This window comes from Pan troglodytes, chromosome 7 (genome assembly GCF_028858775.2).
Source record: "Pan troglodytes isolate AG18354 chromosome 7, NHGRI_mPanTro3-v2.0_pri, whole genome shotgun sequence".
Taxonomy (NCBI): Eukaryota; Metazoa; Chordata; class Mammalia; order Primates; family Hominidae; genus Pan; species Pan troglodytes.
The window spans coordinates 94,364,620-94,390,969 of NC_072405.2; the positions used below are offsets into that span (position 1 = coordinate 94,364,620).

A 26,350-nucleotide genomic window follows, 5' to 3' on the forward strand; every position below is an offset into this window, starting at 1 on the left:
GCACCCCGAGCGGCCCGGAGGCGCCGTCCTCTTCACTGGCCAGGGGAAGGGGCCCGGCGACTCCTCCTGCAGGGTCTGCTGCCGTTGTGGCACCGAGTACCTGGTGTCCTCCTCGGGCCGCTGTGTACGCGACCAGTTGTGTTATTATCACTGGGGGCGGGTCCGCTGAAGCCAGGTGGCTGGAGGCCGGGTTAGCCAGTACACCTGCTGTGCAGCTGCTCCTGGCTCTGTGGGCTGCCAGGTGGCAAAGCAGCACGTGCGGGACGGCCGCAAGGACAGCCTCGATGGCTTCGTGGAGACCTTCAAGAAAGAGTTGTCCAGAGACGCTTATCCAGGAATCTACGCCTTGGACTGTGAGATGTGCTACACCACGCATGGCCTAGAGCTGACCCGCGTCACCGTGGTGGACGCCGACATGCGAGTGGTGTACGACACCTTCGTCAAGCCCGACAACGAGATCGTGGACTACAACACCAGGTTTTCCGGAGTCACCGAGGCCGACGTCGCCAAGACGAGCATCACCTTGCCCCAAGTCCAAGCCATCCTGCTGAGCTTTTTCAGCGCCCAAACCATCCTCATCGGGCACAGCCTGGAGAGCGATCTGCTGGCCCTGAAGCTCATCCACAGCACCGTGCTGGACACGGCCGTGCTCTTGCCGCACTACCTGGGTTTCCCCTACAAGCGTTCCCTTAGGAATCTCGCGGCCGACTACCTGGGACAGATCATCCAGGACAGCCAGGACGGCCACAACTCCAGCGAGGACGCAAACGCCTGCCTGCAGCTGGTGATGTGGAAGGTCCGACAGCGTGCCCAGATCCAGCCACGCCACCGGTCCGCCTCTCCCGCCGCCCTGGCCTGTCCTTGGCCCCAGGCCCCTTCCACAACCGCCATCAGTCCCGAGAGCTCACCCTGTCCACCTCGCCGCAAGGCCAAAGAAACCGGAGCAGTCGACGGCAGGAGAGGGCAAAAATCCAAGAGTAACCCCAACCGGCCACTCCCAGTCCCCCGGAATCCCTGCCGCGGACCCTCGGGCCTGTCCCCATCCCTCTGCCCTTCCCAGACCTCTGTCCTTCCACTAATCGCCTCCCGCAGCACCGAGCCGCCACTCCCAGTCCCCCGAGTCCCTGCCGCGCCCCCTCGCGCCTGTCCACATCCCTCTGCCCATCCGAGACCTCTGTCCTTACACCACTAGCCACCCCACGTGGGACTTCCATGGCCTCTGAGTACAAGGCCAGCCCCCCGGCCCACCAGCTTTATGAATGTGTGCTTACCTGTTTTTCTCGAGAGGCACCACAGTGAGGTGGGTGAAGCACTTAGGCTCTGGAGTTAGATATCTGGGTTCAAGGCCAAATTCCACCACTTATTAGGTTTCTAATATTGCACAGATAATGTCTTTGCGCTTCTACCTTTTGATCTTTAAAGTGTGATCAAAAGAGACTTAGACTCCCACATCATAATAATGGGAAACTTTAACAGCCCTCTGTAAACATTAGACAGAACAACGAGACAGAAATCTACAAAGGATATCCAGGAATTGAACTCAGCTCTGCACCAAGCGGACCTAGGAGACATCTACAGAACGCTCCACCCCAAATCGACAGAATATACATGCTTCTCAGCACCACATCACACTTATTTCCACATTGACCACATAGTTGGAAGTAAGGCACTCCTCAGTAAATGTAAAATAACAGAAATTACTACAAACGGTCTTTCAGACCACATTGCCATCAAAGTAGACGTCAGGATAAAGAAACTCACTCAAAACCGCTCAACTGCATGGAAACCGGACAACCTGCTCCTGAATGAGTACTGGGTACATAAGGAAATGAAGGCAGAAAGAAAGATATTCTCTGAAACCAATGAAAACAAAGGCACAGCATACCAGAATCTCTGGGTCACATTTAAAGCAGTGTGTAGAGGGAAATTTATAGCACTAATTGCCCACGAGAGAAAGCAGGAAAAATCAAAAATGCATACCCTAACATCACCATTAAAAGAATGAGAGAAGCAAGAGCAAACACATTCAAAAACTAGCAGAAGGCAAGAAATAACTAAGATCTGAGCAGAACTGGTGGAGATAGAGACACAATAAACCCTTCAACAAATCAATGAATCCAGGAGCGGGTTTTTTGCAGTGATCAACAAAATTGATAGAGCACTAGCAAGACTAAGAAACAAGAGAAGAAAGAAGAATCAAACAGATGCAGTAAAAAATGATAAAGGGGATATCACCACCGATCCCACAGAAATACAAACTACCATCAGACAATACTATCAGCACCTCTAAGCTAATGAACTAGAAAACCTAGAAGAAATGGATAAATTCCTGGACGCATACAACCTCCCCAGAGTAAACCAGGAAGAAGTTGAATGCCTGAGTAGACCACTAACAGGCTCTGAAATTGAGGCAATAATTAACAGCCTATCAAGCAATAAAACTCCAGGACCAGACGGATTCACAGCCGAATTCTACCAGAAGGACAAGGAGGAGCTGGTACCATGCCTTCTGAAACTATTCCAATCAACAGAAAAAGAGGGAATCCTCCCTCACTCATTTCATGAGGCCGGCATCATCCTGATCCCAAAGCCTGAGAGAAACACAACCCAAAAAGAGAATTTTAGGCCTATGTCCCTGAGGAACATCGATGGGAAAATCCTCCATAAAATACCGGAAAAACGAATCCAGCAGCACATCAAAGGGCTTATCCATCATGATGAAGTGGGCTTCATCCCTGACATGCAAGGCTTGTCCATCATATGCAAAACAATAAACATAATCCAGCATATAATCAGAACCAAAGACAGAAACTGCGTGATTATCTCAACAGATGCAGAAAAGGCCTTTGACAAAATTCAACAGCCCTTCATGCCAACAACTCTCAATAAATTAGGTATTGATGGGACATCTCCCAAAATAATAAGGGCTATTTAGGGCAAACCCACAGCCAATATCATACTGAATGGGCAAAAAGTGGAAGCATTCCCTTTGCAAACTGCCACAAGACAGGGATGCCCTCTCTCACCACTCCTATTCAACATAGTGTTGGAACTTCTGCCCAGGGCAATCAGGCAGGAGAAAGAAATAAAGAGAAATCAATTAGGAAAAGAGGAAGTCCAATTGTCCCTGTTTGCAGATGACATGATTGAATATTTAGAAAACCCCATCGTCTCAGCCCAAAATCTCCTTAAGCTGATAAGCAACTTCAGCAAAGTCTCAGGATACAAAATCGAGGTGCAAAAATCACAAGCATTCTTATACACCAATAACAGGCAAACAGAGAGCCAAATCATGAGTGAGCTCCCATTCACAATTGCTTCAAAGAGAATAAAATGCCTAAGAATCCAACTAACAAGGGATGTGAAGGACCTCTTCAAGGAGAACTACCAAGCATTGCTCCACGAACTAAAAGAGGAGACAAACAAATGGAAGAATATTCCACCATCACGGATTGGAAGAATCAATATCGTGAAAATGGCCATACTGCCCAAGGTAAATTATAGATTCAATGCCATCCCCATCAAACTACCAATGACTTTCTTCACAGAACTGGAAAAAACTGCTTTAAAGCTCATATGGAACCACAAAACGGCCCCCACTGCCAACATATTCCTAAGCCAAAAGAACAACGATGGAGGCATCAAGCTGTCCGACTTCAAGCTACTGTAGAAGGCTACAGTAACCAAAGAGCATGCTATCGGTTGCCGTTTTGGTTACCGTAGACCAATGGAACAGAATAGAGCCCTCAGAAATAATACGACACATCTACAACCATCTGATCTTTGACAAACCTGACAAAAACAAGAAATGGGGAAAGGATTCCCTATTTAAAAAATGGTGCTGGGAAAACAGGCTAGCCATATGTCGAAAGCTGAAATCGGATCCCTTCCTTACACCTTGTACAAAAATTAATTCAAGACAGAAGAAAGACTTAAATGTTAGATCTTAAACCATACAAACCCTAGGAGAAAACCCAGCCAATACCATTGAGGACACAGGCATGTGCAAGGACCTCATGTCTAAAACGCCAAAAGCAATGGCAACGAAAGCCAACATTGACAAACAGCATCTAATTACACTAAAGACGTTCTGCATAGCTAAAGAAACTCCCATGAGAGTGAACAGGCATCCTGCAGAAAGGGAGAAAATTTTTGCAATCTACTCATCTGACAAAGGGCTAATATCCAGAATCTACTAAGAACTCAAACAGAGTTACAAGAGAAACCAAACAAGCCCATCAACAAGTGGGGGAAGGATATAAAGAGACACTTCTCAAAAGAAGACATTTATGCAGCCAACAGACACATGAAAAAATGCTCATCAACACTGGCCATCAGAGAAATGCAAATCAAATCCGCAATGAGATATCATCTCACACCAGGTAGAAGAGCGATCATTAAAACGTCAGGAAACAACAGGTGCTGGAGAGGTAGTGGACAAATAGGAACACTTTTACACTGTTGGTGGGACTGTAAACTAGTTCAACGGTAGTGGAAGATAGTGTGGTGAATCCTCAAGGATCTCGAAATAGAAATACCTTTTGACCCAGCCATCCCATTACTGGGTATATATACCCATAGGATTAGAAATCATGCTGCTAAAAGGACACACGCAGACGTATGTTTATTGCGGCACCATTCACAGTAGCAAAGACTTGGAACCAACCCAGATGTCCATCAATGATAGACTGGATTAAGAAAATGTGGCACAAATACACCATGGAATACTATGCAGCCATGAAAAAGCATGAGTTCATGCCCTTTGGAGGGACACGGATGAAGCTGGAAACCATCATTGTTAGCAAACTATCGCAAGGACAAAAAAACCAAACACCGCATGTTCTCATTCATAGGTGGGAATTGAAGTATGAGAACGCTTGGACACAGAAAGGGGAACATCACACACCGGGGTCTGTCATGGGCGTGGGGAGGGGGAGGGATAGCATTAAGAGATATACCTAATGTAAATGACTAGTGAATGGGTGCAACACACCAACCAGGTGAATCTTGGAAGGCAAAAGCTACTGAATTTAGCGAATTTGTGGAGGCATTCCCAGAAATCAGCCAGGTGAAGTATCACACAACCGAAGACTGCACCACTCCTCTAAGGCAGCACTATGCGGCAAACCCAGACGGCCACTCTTCTCACCCCTCCTCCGTTGGCTGTTCTGGGTAATGTGGTTCAAAAGTCACGTAGGCAACTGCAAAAATAGCTGAAATGGAGTAAGGGCTTCAGGCTGGTGACTAGCAGAGGTCCACCTGACCCCTGTAAGCTGCTGAACAAGAAGGGCTGCCAGAAGTGTCCCCCTAGGGAATTTGGTGGAGACGAAGACCCGCTCACTGGACAAGGGTTCCTCCCAGGAGACGCCCGAGCGGAAGAAACGGGCTGTGAGCCACGCCCTTTCACCCTCCGCTACCCCGCCCTGGGCTGGTGAAGGTGCGCGTAAGGATGAGGACTACTGAGCCCTGAAGAAATAAATCCTTCCCCTTTGACCCCAAGGAGGATTGCCTGTGAGGATCTTCAACGAGTCTACCCGTGTCTAGACACGGGAGCAGGTCTGTCCGGCACAGCACCTCCCTCAAGGAGGAGAAGAGTGAGGAGAAAGGAAACTCAAGTCTGACCATTCTGTCCTGGGAGAGAAGAGGAGGATCTCATCTCTCATCTGTCCAAGCATGGCAAGGAGACTTTCTCTCATCTTTCCAAGCAAGATGACTTTTTATAATTAGGAAACAAAAAGAATTTAGAAGGCATGAAAGCAGCCCGTAAGGTGCATTCCTAAGGACTGCCCATTGAAACTGACAAAATTGCCCTTGTTTGATGAGAGGAATGAGCAGAGCACTGAGGTGGTGAACAGGGATCTAGTGAGACTTTCCCAGCATGTTTCTACCAAAGCTTTCTCTAAGCTTCTCGGAACACTCTCCTAATAAGCAGATGTTTGGCCCTTCAGAAAGTCAACAAGCAAAATGCCTTGAGTGTCCCAAAACACTGATGCCATGATGTTGGCTCCTGACTGGCCTCCTTTTCCTTTGACTGGACCACTGCCACCTCTCGGTAGCCGTCGCTTTGATGATGCTTTGCATTCGAGGTCATATTGGTAAAGCCATGTTCCAACTTCCGGTTACAATTTGTCAGAGGGATGCGTCAGGATCGTGATCCCTCCTGTTTAAAATTTCCACTGATAGCTCTCGTCGTAACTGCAGCTGATCTGGGCACAGTGGTTTTCACAGCCACTGCAGGATTCATCTCCCACATCTTCTCACCTCTTCTTGAAACAAGCTATACATTCGTAAAGAGTTCATTTCTTTGGGGTAGTGTCCTTAGAAGCTTTTGTTAAAACATCAATGATTTCTTCATTCTTCCACCCAAGCTTCACCAGAAATTTGATGTTTGCTCTTGCTGCAATTTTCGTGGAATTCATGTTGCTCTGATAGGAGTCCTTTTCAGTGGATGTCTCATCCTTCTCAGTGCCTCAAACTAGATCTAGTTCAGAAAGGTTATAAGAAGTTCGGACAAGTTCATTTGAGTGCAAACCAGTGGAAACCCATGCATAGTTTCTTCACCATGTGCATTTTCTATGAACCTTTTGAAGAACCCCTGTGTTGAACATTGCCCAAGTCGTGGGAGAGAAGTGGGTGCGGTCCACTTCCTGTCCTCAATTTGCCCTCAGCGGAGGAGTGCACAGAGCAGGGAAACGCAACCCCAGAGAGATCCTGCCCTGCAGCATGCAGCAGACTGCTGGCCCAGTCCTGGCTCCATGGGGTGCTGTGTGGGCCCAAGCAAGTTGACCAAACTCCCTGACGCTGAAATGAATCCTAGGTGGCCCAATTCCAGTAGCCATGATAGGACTGCCCTGCAGGGACAGTTAATTAACTCAGGAAAAGCAACCTAGCTCCAAGGTTAGCAACCAGGAGTTCCAGTTGATTCCATTAGTGCACCCCTTGAGGCATTCCCAAGCTGGAGTCTGGTGGAAGATGAGGCTCAGTGTGATTGGATGGAAGCACCAACCTATCAAGGAGAAGTCCCACCCACTCTGCCCTGTGCGTCTATAAAGGCGACGGGTGGCGGGGGCGGCACTCATTGAAGCCGCCAGTTGGGAGAGGAGCAGAGCCAGGCCGGTGCTCCCGAAGGCAGCAAGATGTTGCGAGCCACAGCTCCCTGCTGGTTCCCACCTGGATACCCAGAAGCTAAGAAGGTGGCCGAGGAGGCGGCCCTGGAGGCAAGAAGCCGCCAGTTGGGAGCGGAGCAGAGCCAGGCCGGTGCTCCCGAAGGCAGCAAGATGTTGCGAGCCACAGCTCCCTGCTGGTTCCCACCTGGATACCCAGAAGCTAAGAAGGTGGCCGAGGAGGCGGCCCTGGAGGCAAGAAGCCGCCAGTTGGGAGCGGAGCAGAGCCAGGCCGGTGCTCCCGAAGGCAGCAAGATGTTGCGAGCCACAGCTCCCTGCTGGTTCCCACCTGGATACCCAGAAGCTAAGAAGGTGGCCGAGGAGGCGGCCCTCGAGGCTCCAGAATTCCCCCTGCCCTCTCATCAGCCTGCCCAGAGCTTCGGGCTCCGGGTGCCCCAGATGCACAACCAGGCCTCCGCATTTGTGGACATCCAGGCGGAGCCCCAGAACAGGGGTCCGGCGGTGCCCCCAGCGTATCTCAAGATGGTGACGGAGGCGTCCTACTTCCCTGCGCAGAGGGGATCGGCCTGCTGCTTGCCAGCCGCCCCAAGGCTGACAGAGAGGCCCTCGGGAGTCCGCATCTCAGCCCCCAGGAAGAGGAAGACGATCGCCCAGTCTTCCAGCCCTTGCTTGGTCACAGGTTGCACAGATGCCAAGAGAACCCGGGTGGCCAGCAGCAGCCAACGCTCCAGTGGCTCCAAGGTCGGCAGACAGCCAGGGAAGACGCGCAACAGGTCAGGGATGGCATGCAAGACCACCACCACCATCAGCTCTAAGCGAATCGTCCGTCGTCCATCCCTACCGAGTTTGAAGAAACCTATTATCCTCCGAAGGTCTGGGTGCCAAGTCCCCACCGTCCTCCGCCGAGGCTATCTCCAACTGTTCACCGAAGAGTGTCTCAAGTTCTGCGCCTCCAAGCAGGAGGCCGTGGAGAAGGCGCTGAACGAGGAGAAGGTGGCCTACGACTGCAGCCCCAACAAGAACAGGTACCTGAACGTGGTCCTGAACACCCTCAAGAGACTGAAGGGCCTGACCCCCAGCTCCATGCCGGGCCTCAGCAGGGCCGCCCTGTACAGCCGCCTCCAGGAGTTCCTGCTCAGCCAGGACCAGCTCAAGGAGAACGGCTACCCCTTCCCGCACCCCGAGCGGCCCGGAGGCGCCGTCCTCTTCACTGGCCAGGGGAAGGGGCCCGGCGACTCCTCCTGCAGGGTCTGCTGCCGTTGTGGCACCGAGTACCTGGTGTCCTCCTCGGGCCGCTGTGTACGCGACCAGTTGTGTTATTATCACTGGGGGCGGGTCCGCTGGAGCCAGGTGGCTGGAGGCCGGGTTAGCCAGTACACCTGCTGTGCAGCTGCTCCTGGCTCTGTGGGCTGCCAGGTGGCAAAGCAGCACGTGCGGGACGGCCGCAAGGACAGCCTCGATGGCTTCGTGGAGACCTTCAAGAAAGAGTTGTCCAGAGACGCTTATCCAGGAATCTACGCCTTGGACTGTGAGATGTGCTACACCACGCATGGCCTAGAGCTGACCCGCGTCACCGTGGTGGACGCCGACATGCGAGTGGTGTACGACACCTTCGTCAAGCCCGACAACGAGATCGTGGACTACAACACCAGGTTTTCCGGAGTCACCGAGGCCGACGTCGCCAAGACGAGCATCACCTTGCCCCAAGTGCAAGCCATCCTGCTGAGCTTTTTCAGCGCCCAAACCATCCTCATCGGGCACAGCCTGGAGAGCGATCTGCTGGCCCTGAAGCTCATCCACAGCACCGTGCTGGACACGGCCGTGCTCTTCCCGCACTACCTGGGTTTCCCCTACAAGCGTTCCCTCAGGAATCTCGCGGCCGACTACCTGGGACAGATCATCCAGGACAGCCAGGACGGCCACAACTCCAGCGAGGACGCAAACGCCTGCCTGCAGCTGGTGATGTGGAAGGTCCGACAGCGTGCCCAGATCCAGCCACGCCACCGGTCCGCCTCTCCCGCCGCCCTGGCCTGTCCTTGGCCCCAGGCCCCTTCCACAACCGCCATCAGTCCCGAGAGCTCACCCTGTCCACCTCGCCGCAAGGCCAAAGAAACCGGAGCAGTCGACGGCAGGAGAGGGCAAAAAGCCAAGAGTAACCCCAACCGGCCACTCCCAGTCCCCCGGAATCCCTGCCGCGGACCCTCGGGCCTGTCCCCATCCCTCTGCCCTTCCCAGACCTCTGTCCTTCCACTAATCGCCTCCCGCAGCACCGAGCCGCCACTCCCAGTCCCCCGAGTCCCTGCCGCGCCCCCTCGCGCCTGTCCACATCCCTCTGCCCATCCGAGACCTCTGTCCTTACACCACTAGCCACCCCACGTGGGACTTCCATGGCCTCTGAGTACAAGGCCAGCCCCCCGGCCCACCAGCTTTATGAATGTGTGCTTACCTGTTTTTCTCGAGAGGCACCACAGTGAGGTGGGTGAAGCACTTAGGCTCTGGAGTTAGATATCTGGGTTCAAGGCCAAATTCCACCACTTATTAGGTTTCTAATATTGCACAGATAATGTCTTTGCGCTTCTACCTTTTGATCTTTAAAGTGTGATCAAAAGAGACTTAGACTCCCACATCATAATAATGGGAAACTTTAACAGCCCTCTGTAAACATTAGACAGAACAACGAGACAGAAATCTAAAAAGGATATCCAGGAATTGAAATCAGCTCTGCACCAAGCGGACCTAGGAGACATCTACAGAACGCTCCACCCCAAATCGACAGAATATACATGCTTCTCAGCACCACATCACACTTATTTCCACATTGACCACATAGTTGGAAGTAAGGCACTCCTCAGTAAATGTAAAATAACAGAAATTACTACAAACGGTCTTTCAGACCACATTGCCATCAAAGTAGACGTCAGGATAAAGAAACTCACTCAAAACCGATCAACTGCATGGAAACCGGACAACCTGCTCCTGAATGAGTACTGGGTACATAACGAAATGAAGGCAGAAAGAAAGATATTCTCTGAAACCAATGAAAACAAAGGCACAACATACCAGAATCTCTGGGTCACATTTAAAGCAGTGTGTAGAGGGAAATTTATAGCACTAATTGCCCACGAGAGAAAGCAGGAAAAATCAAAAATGCATACCCTAACATCACCATTAAAAGAATGAGAGAAGCAAGAGCAAACACATTCAAAAACTAGCAGAAGGCAAGAAATAACTAAGATCTGAGCAGAACTGGTGGAGATAGAGACACAAGAAACCCTTCAACAAATCAATGAATCCAGGAGCGGGTTTTTTGCAGTGATCAACAAAATTGATAGAGCACTAGCAAAACTAAGAAACAAGAGAAGAAAGAAGAATCAAACAGATGCAGTAAAAAATGATAAAGGGGATATCACCACCGATCCCACAGAAATACAAACTACCATCAGACAATACTATCAGCACCTCTAAGCTAATGAACTAGAAAACCTAGAAGAAATGGATAAATTCCTGGACGCATACAACCTCCCCAGAGTAAACCAGGAAGAAGTTGAATGCCTGAGTAGACCACTAACAGGCTCTGAAATTGAGGCAATAATTAACAGCCTATCAAGCAATAAAACTCCAGGACCAGACGGATTCACAGCCGAATTCTACCAGAAGGACAAGGAGGAGCTGGTACCATGCCTTCTGAAACTATTCCAATCAACAGAAAAAGAGGGAATCCTCCCTCACTCATTTCATGAGGCCGGCATCATCCTGATCCCAAAGCCTGAGAGAAACACAACCCAAAAAGAGAATTTTAGGCCTATGTCCCTGAGGAACATCGATGGGAAAATCCTCCCTAAAATACCGGAAAAACGAATCCAGCAGCACATCAAAGGGCTTATCCATCATGATGCAGTGGGCTTCATCCCTGACATGCAAGGCTTGTCCATCATATGCAAAACAATAAACATAATCCAGCATATAATCAGAACCAAAGACAGAAACTGCGTGATTATCTCAACAGATGCAGAAAAGGCCTTTGACAAAATTCAACAGCCCTTCATGCCAACAACTCTCAATAAATTAGGTATTGATGGGACATCTCCCAAAATAATAAGGGCTATTTAGGGCAAACCCACAGCCAATATCATACTGAATGGGCAAAAAGTGGAAGCATTCCCTTTGCAAACTGCCACAAGACAGGGATGCCCTCTCTCACCACTCCTATTCAACATAGTGTTGGAACTTCTGCCCAGGGCAATCAGGCAGGAGAAAGAAATAAAGAGAAATCAATTAGGAAAAGAGGAAGTCAAATTGTCCCTGTGTGCAGATGACATGATTGAATATTTAGAAAACCCCATCGTCTCAGCCCAAAATCTCCTTAAGCTGATAAGCAACTTCAGCAAAGTCTCAGGATACAAAATCGAGGTGCAAAAATCACAAGCATTCTTATACACCAATAACAGGCAAACAGACAGCCAAACCATGAGTGAGCTCCCATTCACAATTGCTTCAAAGAGAATAAAATGCCTAGGAATCCAACTAACAAGGGATGTGAAGGACCTCTTCAAGGAGAACTACCAAGCATTGCTCCACGAACTAAAAGAGGAGACAAACAAATGGAAGAATATTCCACCATCACGGATTGGAAGAATCAATATCGTGAAAATGGCCATACTGCCCAAGGTAAATTATAGATTCAATGCCATCCCCATCAAACTACCAATGACTTTCTTCACAGAACTGGAAAAAACTGCTTTAAAGCTCATATGGAACCACAAAACGGCCCCCACTGCCAACATATTCCTAAGCCAAAAGAACAACGATGGAGGCATCAAGCTGTCCGACTTCAAGCTACAGTAGAAGGCTACAGTAACCAAAGAGCATGCTATCGGTTGCCGTTTTGGTTACCGTAGACCAATGGAACAGAATAGAGCCCTCAGAAATAATACGACACATCTACAACCATCTGATCTTTGACAAACCTGACAAAAACAAGAAATGGGGAAAGGATTCCCTATTTAAAAAATGGTGCTGGGAAAACAGGCTAGCCATATGTCGAAAGCTGAAATCGGATCCCTTCCTTACACCTTGTACAAAAATTAATTCAAGACAGATGAAAGACTTAAATGTTAGATCTTAAACCATACAAACCCTAGGAGAAAACCCAGCCAATACCATTGAGGACACAGGCATGGGCAAGGACCTCATGTCTAAAACGCCAAAAGCAATGGCAACGAAAGCCAACATTGACAAACAGCATCTAATTACACTAAAGACGTTCTGCATAGCTAAAGAAACTCCCATGAGAGTGAACAGGCATCCTGCAGAAAGGGAGAAAATTTTTGCAATCTACTCATCTGACAAAGGGCTAATATCCAGAATCTACTAAGAACCCAAACAGAGTTACAAGAGAAACCAAACAAGCCCATCAACAAGTGGGGGAAGGATATAAAGAGACACTTCTCTAAAGAAGACTTTTATGCAGCCAACAGACACATGAAAAAATGCTCATCAACACTGGCCATCAGAGAAATGCAAATCAAATCCGCAATGAGATATCATCTCACACCAGGTAGAAGAGCGATCATTAAAACGTCAGGAAACAACAGGTGCTGGAGAGGTAGTGGACAAATAGGAACACTTTTACACTGTTGGTGGGACTGTAAACTAGTTCAACGGTAGTGGAAGATAGTGTGGTGAATCCTCAAGGATCTCGAAATAGAAATACCTTTTGACCCAGCCATCCCATTACTGGGTATATATACCCATAGGATTAGAAATCATGCTGCTAAAAGGACACACGCAGACGTATGTTTATTGCGGCACCATTCACAGTAGCAAAGACTTGGAACCAACCCAGATGTCCATCAATGATAGACTGGATTAAGAAAATGTGGCACAAATACACCATGGAATACTATGCAGCCATGAAAAAGCATGAGTTCATGCCCTTTGGAGGGACACGGATGAAGCTGGAAACCATCATTCTTAGCATACCATAGCAAGGACAAAAAAACCAAACACCGCATGTTCTCATTCATAGGTGGGAATTGAAGTATGAGAACGCTTGGACACAGAAAGGGGAACATCACACACCGGGGCCTGTCATGGGCGTGGGGAGGGGGAGGGATAGCATTAAGAGATATACCTAATGTAAATGACTAGTGAATGGGTGCAACACACCAACCAGGTGAATCTTGGAAGGCAAAAGCTACTGAATTTAGCGAATTTGTGGAGGCATTCCCAGAAATCAGCCAGGTGAAGTATCACACAACCGAAGACTGCACCACTCCTCTAAGGCAGCACTATGCGGCAAACCCAGACGGCCACTCTTCTCACCCCTCCTCCGTTGGCTGTTCTGGGTAATGTGGTTCAAAAGTCACCTAGGCAACTGCAAAAATAGCTGAAATGGAGTAAGGGCTTCAGGCTGGTGACTAGCAGAGGTCCACCTGACCCCCGTAAGCTGCTGAACAAGAAGGGCTGCCAGAAGTGTCCCCCTAGGGAATTTGGTGGAGACGAAGACCCGCTCACTGGACAAGGGTTCCTCCCAGGAGACGCCCGAGCGGAAGAAACGGGCTGTGAGCCACGCCCTTTCACCCTCCGCTACCCCGCCCTGGGCTGGTGAAGGTGCGCGTAAGGATGAGGACTACTGAGCCCTGAAGAAATAACTCCTTCCCCTTTGACCCCAAGGAGGATTGCCTGTGAGGATCTTCAACGAGTCTACCCGTGTCTAGACACGGGAGCAGGTCTGTCCGGCACAGCACCTCCCTCAAGGAGGAGAAGAGTGAGGAGAAAGGAAACTCAAGTCTGACCATTCTGTCCTGGGAGAGAAGAGGAGGATCTCATCTCTCATCTGTCCAAGCATGGCAAGGAGACTTTCTCTCATCTTTCCAAGCAAGATGACTTTTTATAATTAGGAAACAAAAAGAATTTAGAAGGCATGAAAGCAGCCCGTAAGGTGCATTCCTAAGGACTGCCCATTGAAACTGACAAAATTGCCCTTGTTTGATGAGAGGAATGAGCAGAGCACTGAGGTGGTGAACAGGGATCTAGTGAGACTTTCCCAGCATGTTTCTACCAAAGCTTTCTCTAAGCTTCTCGGAACACTCTCCTAATAAGCAGATGTTTGGCCCTTCAGAAAGTCAACAAGCAAAATGCCTTGAGTGTCCCAAAACACTGATGCCATGATGTTGGCTCCTGACTGGCCTCCTTTTCCTTTGACTGGACCACTGCCACCTCTCGGTAGCCGTCGCTTTGATGATGCTTTGCATTCGAGGTCATATTGGTAAAGCCATGTTCCAACTTCCGGTTACAATTTGTCAGAGGGATGCGTCAGGATCGTGATCCCTCCTGTTTAAAATTTCCACTGATAGCTCTCGTCGTAACTGCAGCTGATCTGGGCACAGTGGTTTTCACAGCCACTGCAGGATTCATCTCCCACATCTTCTCACCTCTTCTTGAAACAAGCTATACATTCGTAAAGAGTTCATTTCTTTGGGGTAGTGTCCTTAGAAGCTTTTGTTAAAACATCAATGATTTCTTCATTCTTCCACCCAAGCTTCACCAGAAATTTGATGTTTGCTCTTGCTGCAATTTTCGTGGAATTCATGTTGCTCTGATAGGAGTCCTTTTCAGTGGATGTCTCATCCTTCTCAGTGCCTCAAACTAGATCTAGTTCAGAAAGGTTATAAGAAGTTCGGACAAGTTCATTTGAGTGCAAACCAGTGGAAACCCATGCATAGTTTCTTCACCATGTGCATTTTCTATGAACCTTTTGAAGAACCCCTGTGTTGAACATTGCCCAAGTCGTGGGAGAGAAGTGGGTGCGGTCCACTTCCTGTCCTCAATTTGCCCTCAGCGGAGGAGTGCACAGAGCAGGGAAACGCAACCCCAGAGAGATCCTGCCCTGCAGCATGCAGCAGACTGCTGGCCCAGTCCTGGCTCCATGGGGTGCTGTGTGGGCCCAAGCAAGTTGACCAAACTCCCTGACGCTGAAATGAATCCTAGGTGGCCCAATTCCAGTAGCCATGATAGGACTGCCCTGCAGGGACAGTTAATTAACTCAGGAAAAGCAACCTAGCTCCAAGGTTAGCAACCAGGAGTTCCAGTTGATTCCATTAGTGCACCCCTTGAGGCATTCCCAAGCTGGAGTCTGGTGGAAGATGAGGCTCAGTGTGATTGGATGGAAGCACCAACCTATCAAGGAGAAGTCCCACCCACTCTGCCCTGTGCGTCTATAAAGGCGACGGGTGGCGGGGGCGGCACTCATTGAAGCCGCCAGTTGGGAGAGGAGCAGAGCCAGGCCGGTGCTCCCGAAGGCAGCAAGATGTTGCGAGCCACAGCTCCCTGCTGGTTCCCACCTGGATACCCAGAAGCTAAGAAGGTGGCCGAGGAGGCGGCCCTGGAGGCAAGAAGCCGCCAGTTGGGAGCGGAGCAGAGCCAGGCCGGTGCTCCCGAAGGCAGCAAGATGTTGCGAGCCACAGCTCCCTGCTGGTTCCCACCTGGATACCCAGAAGCTAAGAAGGTGGCCGAGGAGGCGGCCCTGGAGGCAAGAAGCCGCCAGTTGGGAGCGGAGCAGAGCCAGGCCGGTGCTCCCGAAGGCAGCAAGATGTTGCGAGCCACAGCTCCCTGCTGGTTCCCACCTGGATACCCAGAAGCTAAGAAGGTGGCCGAGGAGGCGGCCCTCGAGGCTCCAGAATTCCCCCTGCCCTCTCATCAGCCTGCCCAGAGCTTCGGGCTCCGGGTGCCCCAGATGCACAACCAGGCCTCCGCATTTGTGGACATCCAGGCGGAGCCCCAGAACAGGGGTCCGGCGGTGCCCCCAGCGTATCTCAAGATGGTGACGGAGGCGTCCTACTTCCCTGCGCAGAGGGGATCGGCCTGCTGCTTGCCAGCCGCCCCAAGGCTGACAGAGAGGCCCTCGGGAGTCCGCATCTCAGCCCCCAGGAAGAGGAAGACGATCGCCCAGTCTTCCAGCCCTTGCTTGGTCACAGGTTGCACAGATGCCAAGAGAACCCGGGTGGCCAGCAGCAGCCAACGCTCCAGTGGCTCCAAGGTCGGCAGACAGCCAGGGAAGACGCGCAACAGGTCAGGGATGGCATGCAAGACCACCACCACCATCAGCTCTAAGCGAATCGTCCGTCGTCCATCCCTACCGAGTTTGAAGAAACCTATTATCCTCCGAAGGTCTGGGTGCCAAGTCCCCACCGTCCTCCGCCGAGGCTATCTCCAACTGTTCACCGAAGAGTGTCTCAAGTTCTGCGCCTCCAAGCAGGAGGCCGTGGAGAAGGCGCTGAACGAGGAGAAGGTGGCCTACGACTGCAGCCCCAACAAGAACAGGTACCTGAACGTGGTCCTGAACACCCTCAAGAGACTGAAGGGCCTGACCCCCAGCTCCATGCCGGGCCTCAGCAGGGCCGCCCTGTACAGCCGCCTCCAGGAGTTCCTGCTCAGCCAGGACCAGCTCAAGGAGAACGGCTACCCCTTCCCGCACCCCGAGCGGCCCGGAGGCGCCGTCCTCTTCACTGGCCAGGGGAAGGGGCCCGGCGACTCCTCCTGCAGGGTCTGCTGCCGTTGTGGCACCGAGTACCTGGTGTCCTCCTCGGGCCGCTGTGTACGCGACCAGTTGTGTTATTATCACTGGGGGCGGGTCCGCTGGAGCCAGGTGGCTGGAGGCCGGGTTAGCCAGTACACCTGCTGTGCAGCTGCTCCTGGCTCTGTGGGCTGCCAGGTGGCAAAGCAGCACGTGCGGGACGGCCGCAAGGACAGCCTCGATGGCTTCGTGGAGACCTTCAAGAAAGAGTTGTCCAGAGACGCTTATCCAGGAATCTACGCCTTGGACTGTGAGATGTGCTACACCACGCATGGCCTAGAGCTGACCCGCGTCACCGTGGTGGACGCCGACATGCGAGTGGTGTACGACACCTTCGTCAAGCCCGACAACGAGATCGTGGACTACAACACCAGGTTTTCCGGAGTCACCGAGGCCGACGTCGCCAAGACGAGCATCACCTTGCCCCAAGTGCAAGCCATCCTGCTGAGCTTTTTCAGCGCCCAAACCATCCTCATCGGGCACAGCCTGGAGAGCGATCTGCTGGCCCTGAAGCTCATCCACAGCACCGTGCTGGACACGGCCGTGCTCTTCCCGCACTACCTGGGTTTCCCCTACAAGCGTTCCCTCAGGAATCTCGCGGCCGACTACCTGGGACAGATCATCCAGGACAGCCAGGACGGCCACAACTCCAGCGAGGACGCAAACGCCTGCCTGCAGCTGGTGATGTGGAAGGTCCGACAGCGTGCCCAGATCCAGCCACGCCACCGGTCCGCCTCTCCCGCCGCCCTGGCCTGTCCTTGGCCCCAGGCCCCTTCCACAACCGCCATCAGTCCCGAGAGCTCACCCTGTCCACCTCGCCGCAAGGCCAAAGAAACCGGAGCAGTCGACGGCAGGAGAGGGCAAAAAGCCAAGAGTAACCCCAACCGGCCACTCCCAGTCCCCCGGAATCCCTGCCGCGGACCCTCGGGCCTGTCCCCATCCCTCTGCCCTTCCCAGACCTCTGTCCTTCCACTAATCGCCTCCCGCAGCACCGAGCCGCCACTCCCAGTCCCCCGAGTCCCTGCCGCGCCCCCTCGCGCCTGTCCACATCCCTCTGCCCATCCGAGACCTCTGTCCTTACACCACTAGCCACCCCACGTGGGACTTCCATGGCCTCTGAGTACAAGGCCAGCCCCCCGGCCCACCAGCTTTCTGAATGTGTGCTTACCTGTTTTTCTCGAGAGGCACCACAGTGAGGTGGGTGAAGCACTTAGGCTCTGGAGTTAGATATCTGGGTTCAAGGCCAAATTCCACCACTTATTAGGTTTCTAATATTGCACAGATAATGTCTTTGCGCTTCTACCTTTTGATCTTTAAAGTGTGATCAAAAGAGACTTAGACTCCCACATCATAATAATGGGAAACTTTAACAGCCCTCTGTAAACGTTAGACAGAACAATGAGACAGAAATCTAAAAAGGATATCCAGGAATTGAACTCAGCTCTGCACCAAGCGGACCTAGGAGACATCTACAGAACGCTCCACCCCAAATCGACAGAATATACATGCTTCTCAGCACCACATCACACTTATTTCCACATTGACCACATAGTTGGAAGTAAGGCACTCCTCAGTAAATGTAAAATAACAGAAATTACTACAAACGGTCTTTCAGACCACATTGCCATCAAAGTAGACGTCAGGATAAAGAAACTCACTCAAAACCGATCAACTGCATGGAAACCGGACAACCTGCTCCTGAATGAGTACTGGGTACATAACGAAATGAAGGCAGAAAGAAAGATATTCTCTGAAACCAATGAAAACAAAGGCACAACATACCAGAATCTCTGGGTCACATTTAAAGCAGTGTGTAGAGGGAAATTTATAGCACTAATTGCCCACGAGAGAAAGCAGGAAAAATCAAAAATGCATACCCTAACATCACCATTAAAAGAATGAGAGAAGCAAGAGCAAACACATTCAAAAACTAGCAGAAGGGAAGAAAGAACTAAGATCTGAGCAGAACTGGTGGAGATAGAGACACAATAAACCCTTCAACAAATCAATGAATCCAGGAGCGGGTTTTTTGCAGTGATCAACAAAATTGATAGAGCACTAGCAAGACTAAGAAACAAGAGAAGAAAGAAGAATCAAACAGATGCAGTAAAAAATGATAAAGGGGATATCACCACCGATCCCACAGAAATACAAACTACCATCAGACAATACTATCAGCACCTCTAAGCTAATGAACTAGAAAACCTAGAAGAAATGGATAAATTCCTGGACGCATACAACCTCCCCAGAGTAAACCAGGAAGAAGTTGAATGCCTGAGTAGACCACTAACAGGCTCTGAAATTGAGGCAATAATTAACAGCCTATCAAGCAATAAAACTCCAGGACCAGACGGATTCACAGCCGAATTCTACCAGAAGGACAAGGAGGAGCTTGTACCATGCCTTCTGAAACTATTCCAATCAACAGAAAAAGAGGGAATCCTCCCTCACTCATTTCATGAGGCCGGCATCATCCTGATCCCAAAGCCTGAGAGAAACACAACCCAAAAAGAGAATTTTAGGCCTATGTCCCTGAGGAACATCGATGGGAAAATCCTCCATAAAATACCGGAAAAACGAATCCAGCAGCACATCAAAGGGCTTATCCATCATGATGAAGTGGGCTTCATCCCTGACATGCAAGGCTTGTCCATCATATGCAAAACAATAAACATAATCCAGCATATAATCAGAACCAAAGACAGAAACTGCGTGATTATCTCAACAGATGCAGAAAAGGCCTTTGACAAAATTCAACAGCCCTTCATGCCAACAACTCTCAATAAATTAGGTATTGATGGGACATCTCCCAAAATAATAAGGGCTATTTAGGGCAAACCCACAGCCAATATCATACTGAATGGGCAAAAAGTGGAAGCATTCCCTTTGCAAACTGCCACAAGACAGGGATGCCCTCTCTCACCACTCCTATTCAACATAGTGTTGGAACTTCTGCCCGGGGCAATCAGGCAGGAGAAAGAAATAAAGGGAAATCAATTAGGAAAAGAGGAAGTCAAATTGTCTCTGTTTGCAGATGACATGATTGAATATTTAGAAAACCCCATCGTCTCAGCCCAAAATCTCCTTAAGCTGATAAGCAACTTCAGCAAAGTCTCAGGATACAAAATCGAGGTGCAAAAATCACAAGCATTCTTATACACCAATAACAGGCAAACAGAGAGCCAAATCATGAGTGAGCTCCCATTCACAATTGCTTCAAAGAGAATAAAATGCCTAGGAATCCAACTAACAAGGGATGTGAAGGACCTCTTCAAGGAGAACTACCAAGCATTGCTCCACGAACTAAAAGAGGAGACAAACAAATGGAAGAATATTCCACCATCACGGATTGGAAGAATCAATATCGTGAAAATGGCCATACTGCCCAAGGTAAATTATAGATTCAATGCCATCCCCATCAAACTACCAATGACTTTCTTCACAGAACTGGAAAAAACTGCTTTAAAGCTCATATGGAACCACAAAACGGCCCCCACTGCCAACATATTCCTAAGCCAAAAGAACAACGATGGAGGCATCAAGCTGTCCGACTTCAAGCTACAGTAGAAGGCTACAGTAACCAAAGAGCATGCTATCGGTTGCCGTTTTGGTTACCGTAGACCAATGGAACAGAATAGAGCCCTCAGAAATATTACGACACATCTACAACCATCAGATCTTTGACAAACCTGACAAAAACAAGAAATGGGGAAAGGATTCCCTATTTAAAAAATGGTGCTGGGAAAACAGGCTAGCCATATGTCGAAAGCTGAAATCGGATCCCTTCCTTACACCTTGTACAAAAATTAATTCAAGACAGAAGAAAGACTTAAATGTTAGATCTTAAACCATACAAACCCTAGGAGAAAACCCAGCCAATACCATTGAGGACACAGGCATGGGCAAGGACCTCATGTCTAAAACGCCAAAAGCAATGGCAACGAAAGCCAACATTGACAAACAGCATCTAATTACACTAAAGACGTTCTGCACAGCTAAAGAAACTCCCATGAGAGTGAACAGGCATCCTGCAGAAAGGGAGAAAATTTTTGCAATCTACTCATCTGACAAAGGGCTAATATCCAGAATCTACTAAGAACCCAAACAGAGTTACAAGAGAAACCAAACAAGCCCATCAACAAGTGGGGGAAGGATATAAAGAGACACTTCTCTAAAGAAGACTTTTATGCAGCCAACAGACACATGAAAAAATGCTCATCAACACTGGCCATCAGAGAAATGCAAATCAAATCCGCAATGAGATATCATCTCACACCAGGTAGAAGAGCGATCATTAAAACGTCAGGAAACAACAGGTGCTGGAGAGGTAGTGGACAAATAGGAACACTTTTACACTGTTGGTGGGACTGTAAACTAGTTCAACGGTAGTGGAAGATAGTGTGGTGAATCCTCAAGGATCTCGAAATAGAAATACCTTTTGACCCAGCCATCCCATTACTGGGTATATATACCCATAGGATTAGAAATCATGCTGCTAAAAGGACACACGCAGACGTATGTTTATTGCGGCACCATTCACAGTAGCAAAGACTTGGAACCAACCCAGATGTCCATCAATGATAGACTGGATTAAGAAAATGTGGCACAAATACACCATGGAATACTATGCAGCCATGAAAAAGCATGAGTTCATGCCCTTTGGAGGGACACGGATGAAGCTGGAAACCATCATTCTTAGCATACCATAGCAAGGACAAAAAAACCAAACACCGCATGTTCTCATTCATAGGTGGGAATTGAAGTATGAGAACGCTTGGACACAGAAAGGGGAACATCACACACCGGGGCCTGTCATGGGCGTGGGGAGGGGGAGGGATAGCATTAAGAGATATACCTAATGTAAATGACTAGTGAATGGGTGCAACACACCAACCAGGTGAATCTTGGAAGGCAAAAGCTACTGAATTTAGCGAATTTGTGGAGGCATTCCCAGAAATCAGCCAGGTGAAGTATCACACAACCGAAGACTGCACCACTCCTCTAAGGCAGCACTATGCGGCAAACCCAGACGGCCACTCTTCTCACCCCTCCTCCGTTGGCTGTTCTGGGTAATGTGGTTCAAAAGTCACCTAGGCAACTGCAAAAATAGCTGAAATGGAGTAAGGGCTTCAGGCTGGTGACTAGCAGAGGTCCACCTGACCCCCGTAAGCTGCTGAACAAGAAGGGCTGCCAGAAGTGTCCCCCTAGGGAATTTGGTGGAGACGAAGACCCGCTCACTGGACAAGGGTTCCTCCCAGGAGACGCCCGAGCGGAAGAAACGGGCTGTGAGCCACGCCCTTTCACCCTCCGCTACCCCGCCCTGGGCTGGTGAAGGTGCGCGTAAGGATGAGGACTACTGAGCCCTGAAGAAATAAATCCTTCCCCTTTGACCCCAAGGAGGATTGCCTGTGAGGATCTTCAACGAGTCTACCCGTGTCTAGACACGGGAGCAGGTCTGTCCGGCACAGCACCTCCCTCAAGGAGGAGAAGAGTGAGGAGAAAGGAAACTCAAGTCTGACCATTCTGTCCTGGGAGAGAAGAGGAGGATCTCATCTCTCATCTGTCCAAGCATGGCAAGGAGACTTTCTCTCATCTTTCCAAGCAAGATGACTTTTTATAATTAGGAAACAAAAAGAATTTAGAAGGCATGAAAGCAGCCCGTAAGGTGCATTCCTAAGGACTGCCCATTGAAACTGACAAAATTGCCCTTGTTTGATGAGAGGAATGAGCAGAGCACTGAGGTGGTGAACAGGGATCTAGTGAGACTTTCCCAGCATGTTTCTACCAAAGCTTTCTCTAAGCTTCTCGGAACACTCTCCTAATAAGCAGATGTTTGGCCCTTCAGAAAGTCAACAAGCAAAATGCCTTGAGTGTCCCAAAACACTGATGCCATGATGTTGGCTCCTGACTGGCCTCCTTTTCCTTTGACTGGACCACTGCCACCTCTCGGTAGCCGTCGCTTTGATGATGCTTTGCATTCGAGGTCATATTGGTAAAGCCATGTTCCAACTTCCGGTTACAATTTGTCAGAGGGATGCGTCAGGATCGTGATCCCTCCTGTTTAAAATTTCCACTGATAGCTCTCGTCGTAACTGCAGCTGATCTGGGCACAGTGGTTTTCACAGCCACTGCAGGATTCATCTCCCACATCTTCTCACCTCTTCTTGAAACAAGCTATACATTCGTAAAGAGTTCATTTCTTTGGGGTAGTGTCCTTAGAAGCTTTTGTTAAAACATCAATGATTTCTTCATTCTTCCACCCAAGCTTCACCAGAAATTTGATGTTTGCTCTTGCTGCAATTTTCGTGGAATTCATGTTGCTCTGATAGGAGTCCTTTTCAGTGGATGTCTCATCCTTCTCAGTGCCTCAAACTAGATCTAGTTCAGAAAGGTTATAAGAAGTTCAGACAAGTTCATTTGAGTGCAAACCAGTGGAAACCCATGCATAGTTTCTTCACCATGTGCATTTTCTATGAACCTTTTGAAGAACCCCTGTGTTGAACATTGCCCAAGTCGTGGGAGAGAAGTGGGTGCGGTCCACTTCCTGTCCTCAATTTGCCCTCAGCGGAGGAGTGCACAGAGCAGGGAAACGCAACCCCAGAGAGATCCTGCCCTGCAGCATGCAGCAGATTGCTGGCCCAGTCCTGGCTCCATGGGGTGCTGTGTGGGCCCAAGCAAGTTGACCAAACTCCCTGATGCTGAAATGAATCCTAGGTGGCCCAATTCCAGTAGCCATGATAGGACTGCCCTGCAGGGACAGTTAATTAACTCAGGAAAAGCAACCTAGCTCCAAGGTTAGCAACCAGGAGTTCCAGTTGATTCCATTAGTGCACCCCTTGAGGCATTCCCAAGCTGGAGTCTGGTGGAAGATGAGGCTCAGTGTGATTGGATGGAAGCACCAACCTATCAAGGAGAAGTCCCACCCACTCTGCCCTGTGCGTCTATAAAGGCGACGGGTGGCGGGGGCGGCACTCATTGAAGCCGCCAGTTGGGAGAGGAGCAGAGCCAGGCCGGTGCTCCCGAAGGCAGCAAGATGTTGCGAGCCACAGCTCCCTGCTGGTTCCCACCTGGATACCCAGAAGCTAAGAAGGTGGCCGAGGAGGCGGCCCTGGAGGCAAGAAGCCGCCAGTTGGGAGCGGAGCAGAGCCAGTCCGGTGCTCCCGAAGGCAGCAAGATGTTGCGAGCCACAGCTCCCTGCTGGTTCCCACCTGGATACCCAGAAGCTAAGAAGGTGGCCGAGGAGGCGGCCCTCGAGGCAAGAAGCCGCCAGTTGGGAGCGGAGCAGAGCCAGGCCGGTGCTCCCGAAGGCAGCAAGATGTTGCGAGCCACAGCTCCCTGCTGGTTCCCACCTGGATACCCAGAAGCTAAGAAGGTGGCCGAGGAGGCGGCCCTCGAGGCTCCAGAATTCCCCCTGCCCTCTCATCAGCCTGCCCAGAGCTTCGGGCTCCGGGTGCCCCAGATGCACAACCAGGCCTCCGCATTTGTGGACATCCAGGCGGAGCCCCAGAACAGGGGTCCGGCGGTGCCCACAGCGTATCTCAAGATGGTGACGGAGGCCTCCTACTTCCCTGCGCAGAGGGGATCGGCCTGCTGCTTGCCAGCCGCCCCAAGGCTGACAGAGAGGCCCTCGGGAGTCCGCATCTCAGCCCCCAGGAAGAGGAAGACGATCGCCCAGTCTTCCAGCCCTTGCTTGGTCACAGGTTGCACAGATGCCAAGAGAACCCGGGTGGCCAGCAGCAGCCAACGCTCCAGTGGCTCCAAGGTCGGCAGACAGCCAGGGAAGACGCGCAACAGGTCAGGGATGGCATGCAAGATCACCACCACCATCAGCTCTAAGCGAATCGTCCGTCGTCCATCCCTACCGAGTTTGAAGAAACCTATTATCCTCCGAAGGTCTGGGTGCCAAGTCCCCACCGTCCTCCGCCGAGGCTATCTCCAACTGTTCACCGAAGAGTGTCTCAAGTTCTGCGCCTCCAAGCAGGAGGCCGTGGAGAAGGCGCTGAACGAGGAGAAGGTGGCCTACGACTGCAGCCCCAACAAGAACAGGTACCTGAACGTGGTCCTGAACACCCTCAAGAGACTGAAGGGCCTGACCCCCAGCTCCATGCCGGGCCTCAGCAGGGCCGCCCTGTACAGCCGCCTCCAGGAGTTCCTGCTCAGCCAGGACCAGCTCAAGGAGAACGGCTACCCCTTCCCGCACCCCGAGCGGCCCGGAGGCGCCGTCCTCTTCACTGGCCAGGGGAAGGGGCCCGGCGACTCCTCCTGCAGGGTCTGCTGCCGTTGTGGCACCGAGTACCTGGTGTCCTCCTCGGGCCGCTGTGTACGCGACCAGTTGTGTTATTATCACTGGGGGCGGGTCCGCTGGAGCCAGGTGGCTGGAGGCCGGGTTAGCCAGTACACCTGCTGTGCAGCTGCTCCTGGCTCTGTGGGCTGCCAGGTGGCAAAGCAGCACGTGCGGGACGGCCGCAAGGACAGCCTCGATGGCTTCGTGGAGACCTTCAAGAAAGAGTTGTCCAGAGACGCTTATCCAGGAATCTACGCCTTGGACTGTGAGATGTGCTACACCACGCATGGCCTAGAGCTGACCCGCGTCACCGTGGTGGACGCCGACATGCGAGTGGTGTACGACACCTTCGTCAAGCCCGACAACGAGATCGTGGACTACAACACCAGGTTTTCCGGAGTCACCGAGGCCGACGTCGCCAAGACGAGCATCACCTTGCCCCAAGTGCAAGCCATCCTGCTGAGCTTTTTCAGCGCCCAAACCATCCTCATCGGGCACAGCCTGGAGAGCGATCTGCTGGCCCTGAAGCTCATCCACAGCACCGTGCTGGACACGGCCGTGCTCTTCCCGCACTACCTGGGTTTCCCCTACAAGCGTTCCCTCAGGAATCTCGCGGCCGACTACCTGGGGCAGATCATCCAGGACAGCCAGGACGGCCACAACTCCAGCGAGGACGCAAACGCCTGCCTGCAGCTGGTGATGTGGAAGGTCCGACAGCGTGCCCAGATCCAGCCACGCCACCGGTCCGCCTCTCCCGCCGCCCTGGCCTGTCCTTGGCCCCAGGCCCCTTCCACAACCGCCATCAGTCCCGAGAGCTCACCCTGTCCACCTCGCCGCAAGGCCAAAGAAACCGGAGCAGTCGACGGCAGGAGAGGGCAAAAAGCCAAGAGTAACCCCAACCGGCCACTCCCAGTCCCCCGGAATCCCTGCCGCGGACCCTCGGGCCTGTCCCCATCCCTCTGCCCTTCCCAGACCTCTGTCCTTCCACTAATCGCCTCCCGCAGCACCGAGCCGCCACTCCCAGTCCCCCGAGTCCCTGCCGCGCCCCCTCGCGCCTGTCCACATCCCTCTGCCCATCCGAGACCTCTGTCCTTACACCACTAGCCACCCCACGTGGGACTTCCATGGCCTCTGAGTACAAGGCCAGCCCCCCGGCCCACCAGCTTTATGAATGTGTGCTTACCTGTTTTTCTCGAGAGGCACCACAGTGAGGTGGGTGAAGCACTTAGGCTCTGGAGTTAGATATCTGGGTTCAAGGCCAAATTCCACCACTTATTAGGTTTCTAATATTGCACAGATAATGTCTTTGCGCTTCTACCTTTTGATCTTTAAAGTGTGATCAAAAGAGACTTAGACTCCCACATC

At 51.0% G+C, this 26,350-nt stretch overlaps 3 protein-coding genes across 3 annotated transcripts; all 3 read left to right on the forward strand.

Moving 5' to 3' along the window:
• Positions 1-7,136: 7,136 nt before the first annotated feature.
• Positions 7,137-9,155, forward strand: LOC134810754 (putative exonuclease GOR; the record flags this gene model as incomplete). Its single annotated transcript, XM_063816793.1, has 1 exon — positions 7,137-9,155. A coding segment is annotated over exon 1 (2,019 nt), but the record flags the coding sequence as incomplete, so codon positions are not given.
• A 6,280-nt stretch (positions 9,156-15,435) lies between these two features.
• Positions 15,436-17,454, forward strand: LOC134810755 (putative exonuclease GOR; the record flags this gene model as incomplete). The annotated part of the gene is made up of 1 exon (XM_063816794.1): positions 15,436-17,454. A coding segment is annotated over exon 1 (2,019 nt), but the record flags the coding sequence as incomplete, so codon positions are not given.
• A 7,351-nt stretch (positions 17,455-24,805) lies between these two features.
• LOC134810756 (exonuclease GOR-like) lies at positions 24,806-25,753 on the forward strand (the record flags this gene model as incomplete). The annotated part of the gene is made up of 1 exon (XM_063816795.1): positions 24,806-25,753. A coding segment is annotated over exon 1 (948 nt), but the record flags the coding sequence as incomplete, so codon positions are not given.
• Between the last annotated feature and the right edge of the window lie 597 nt (positions 25,754-26,350).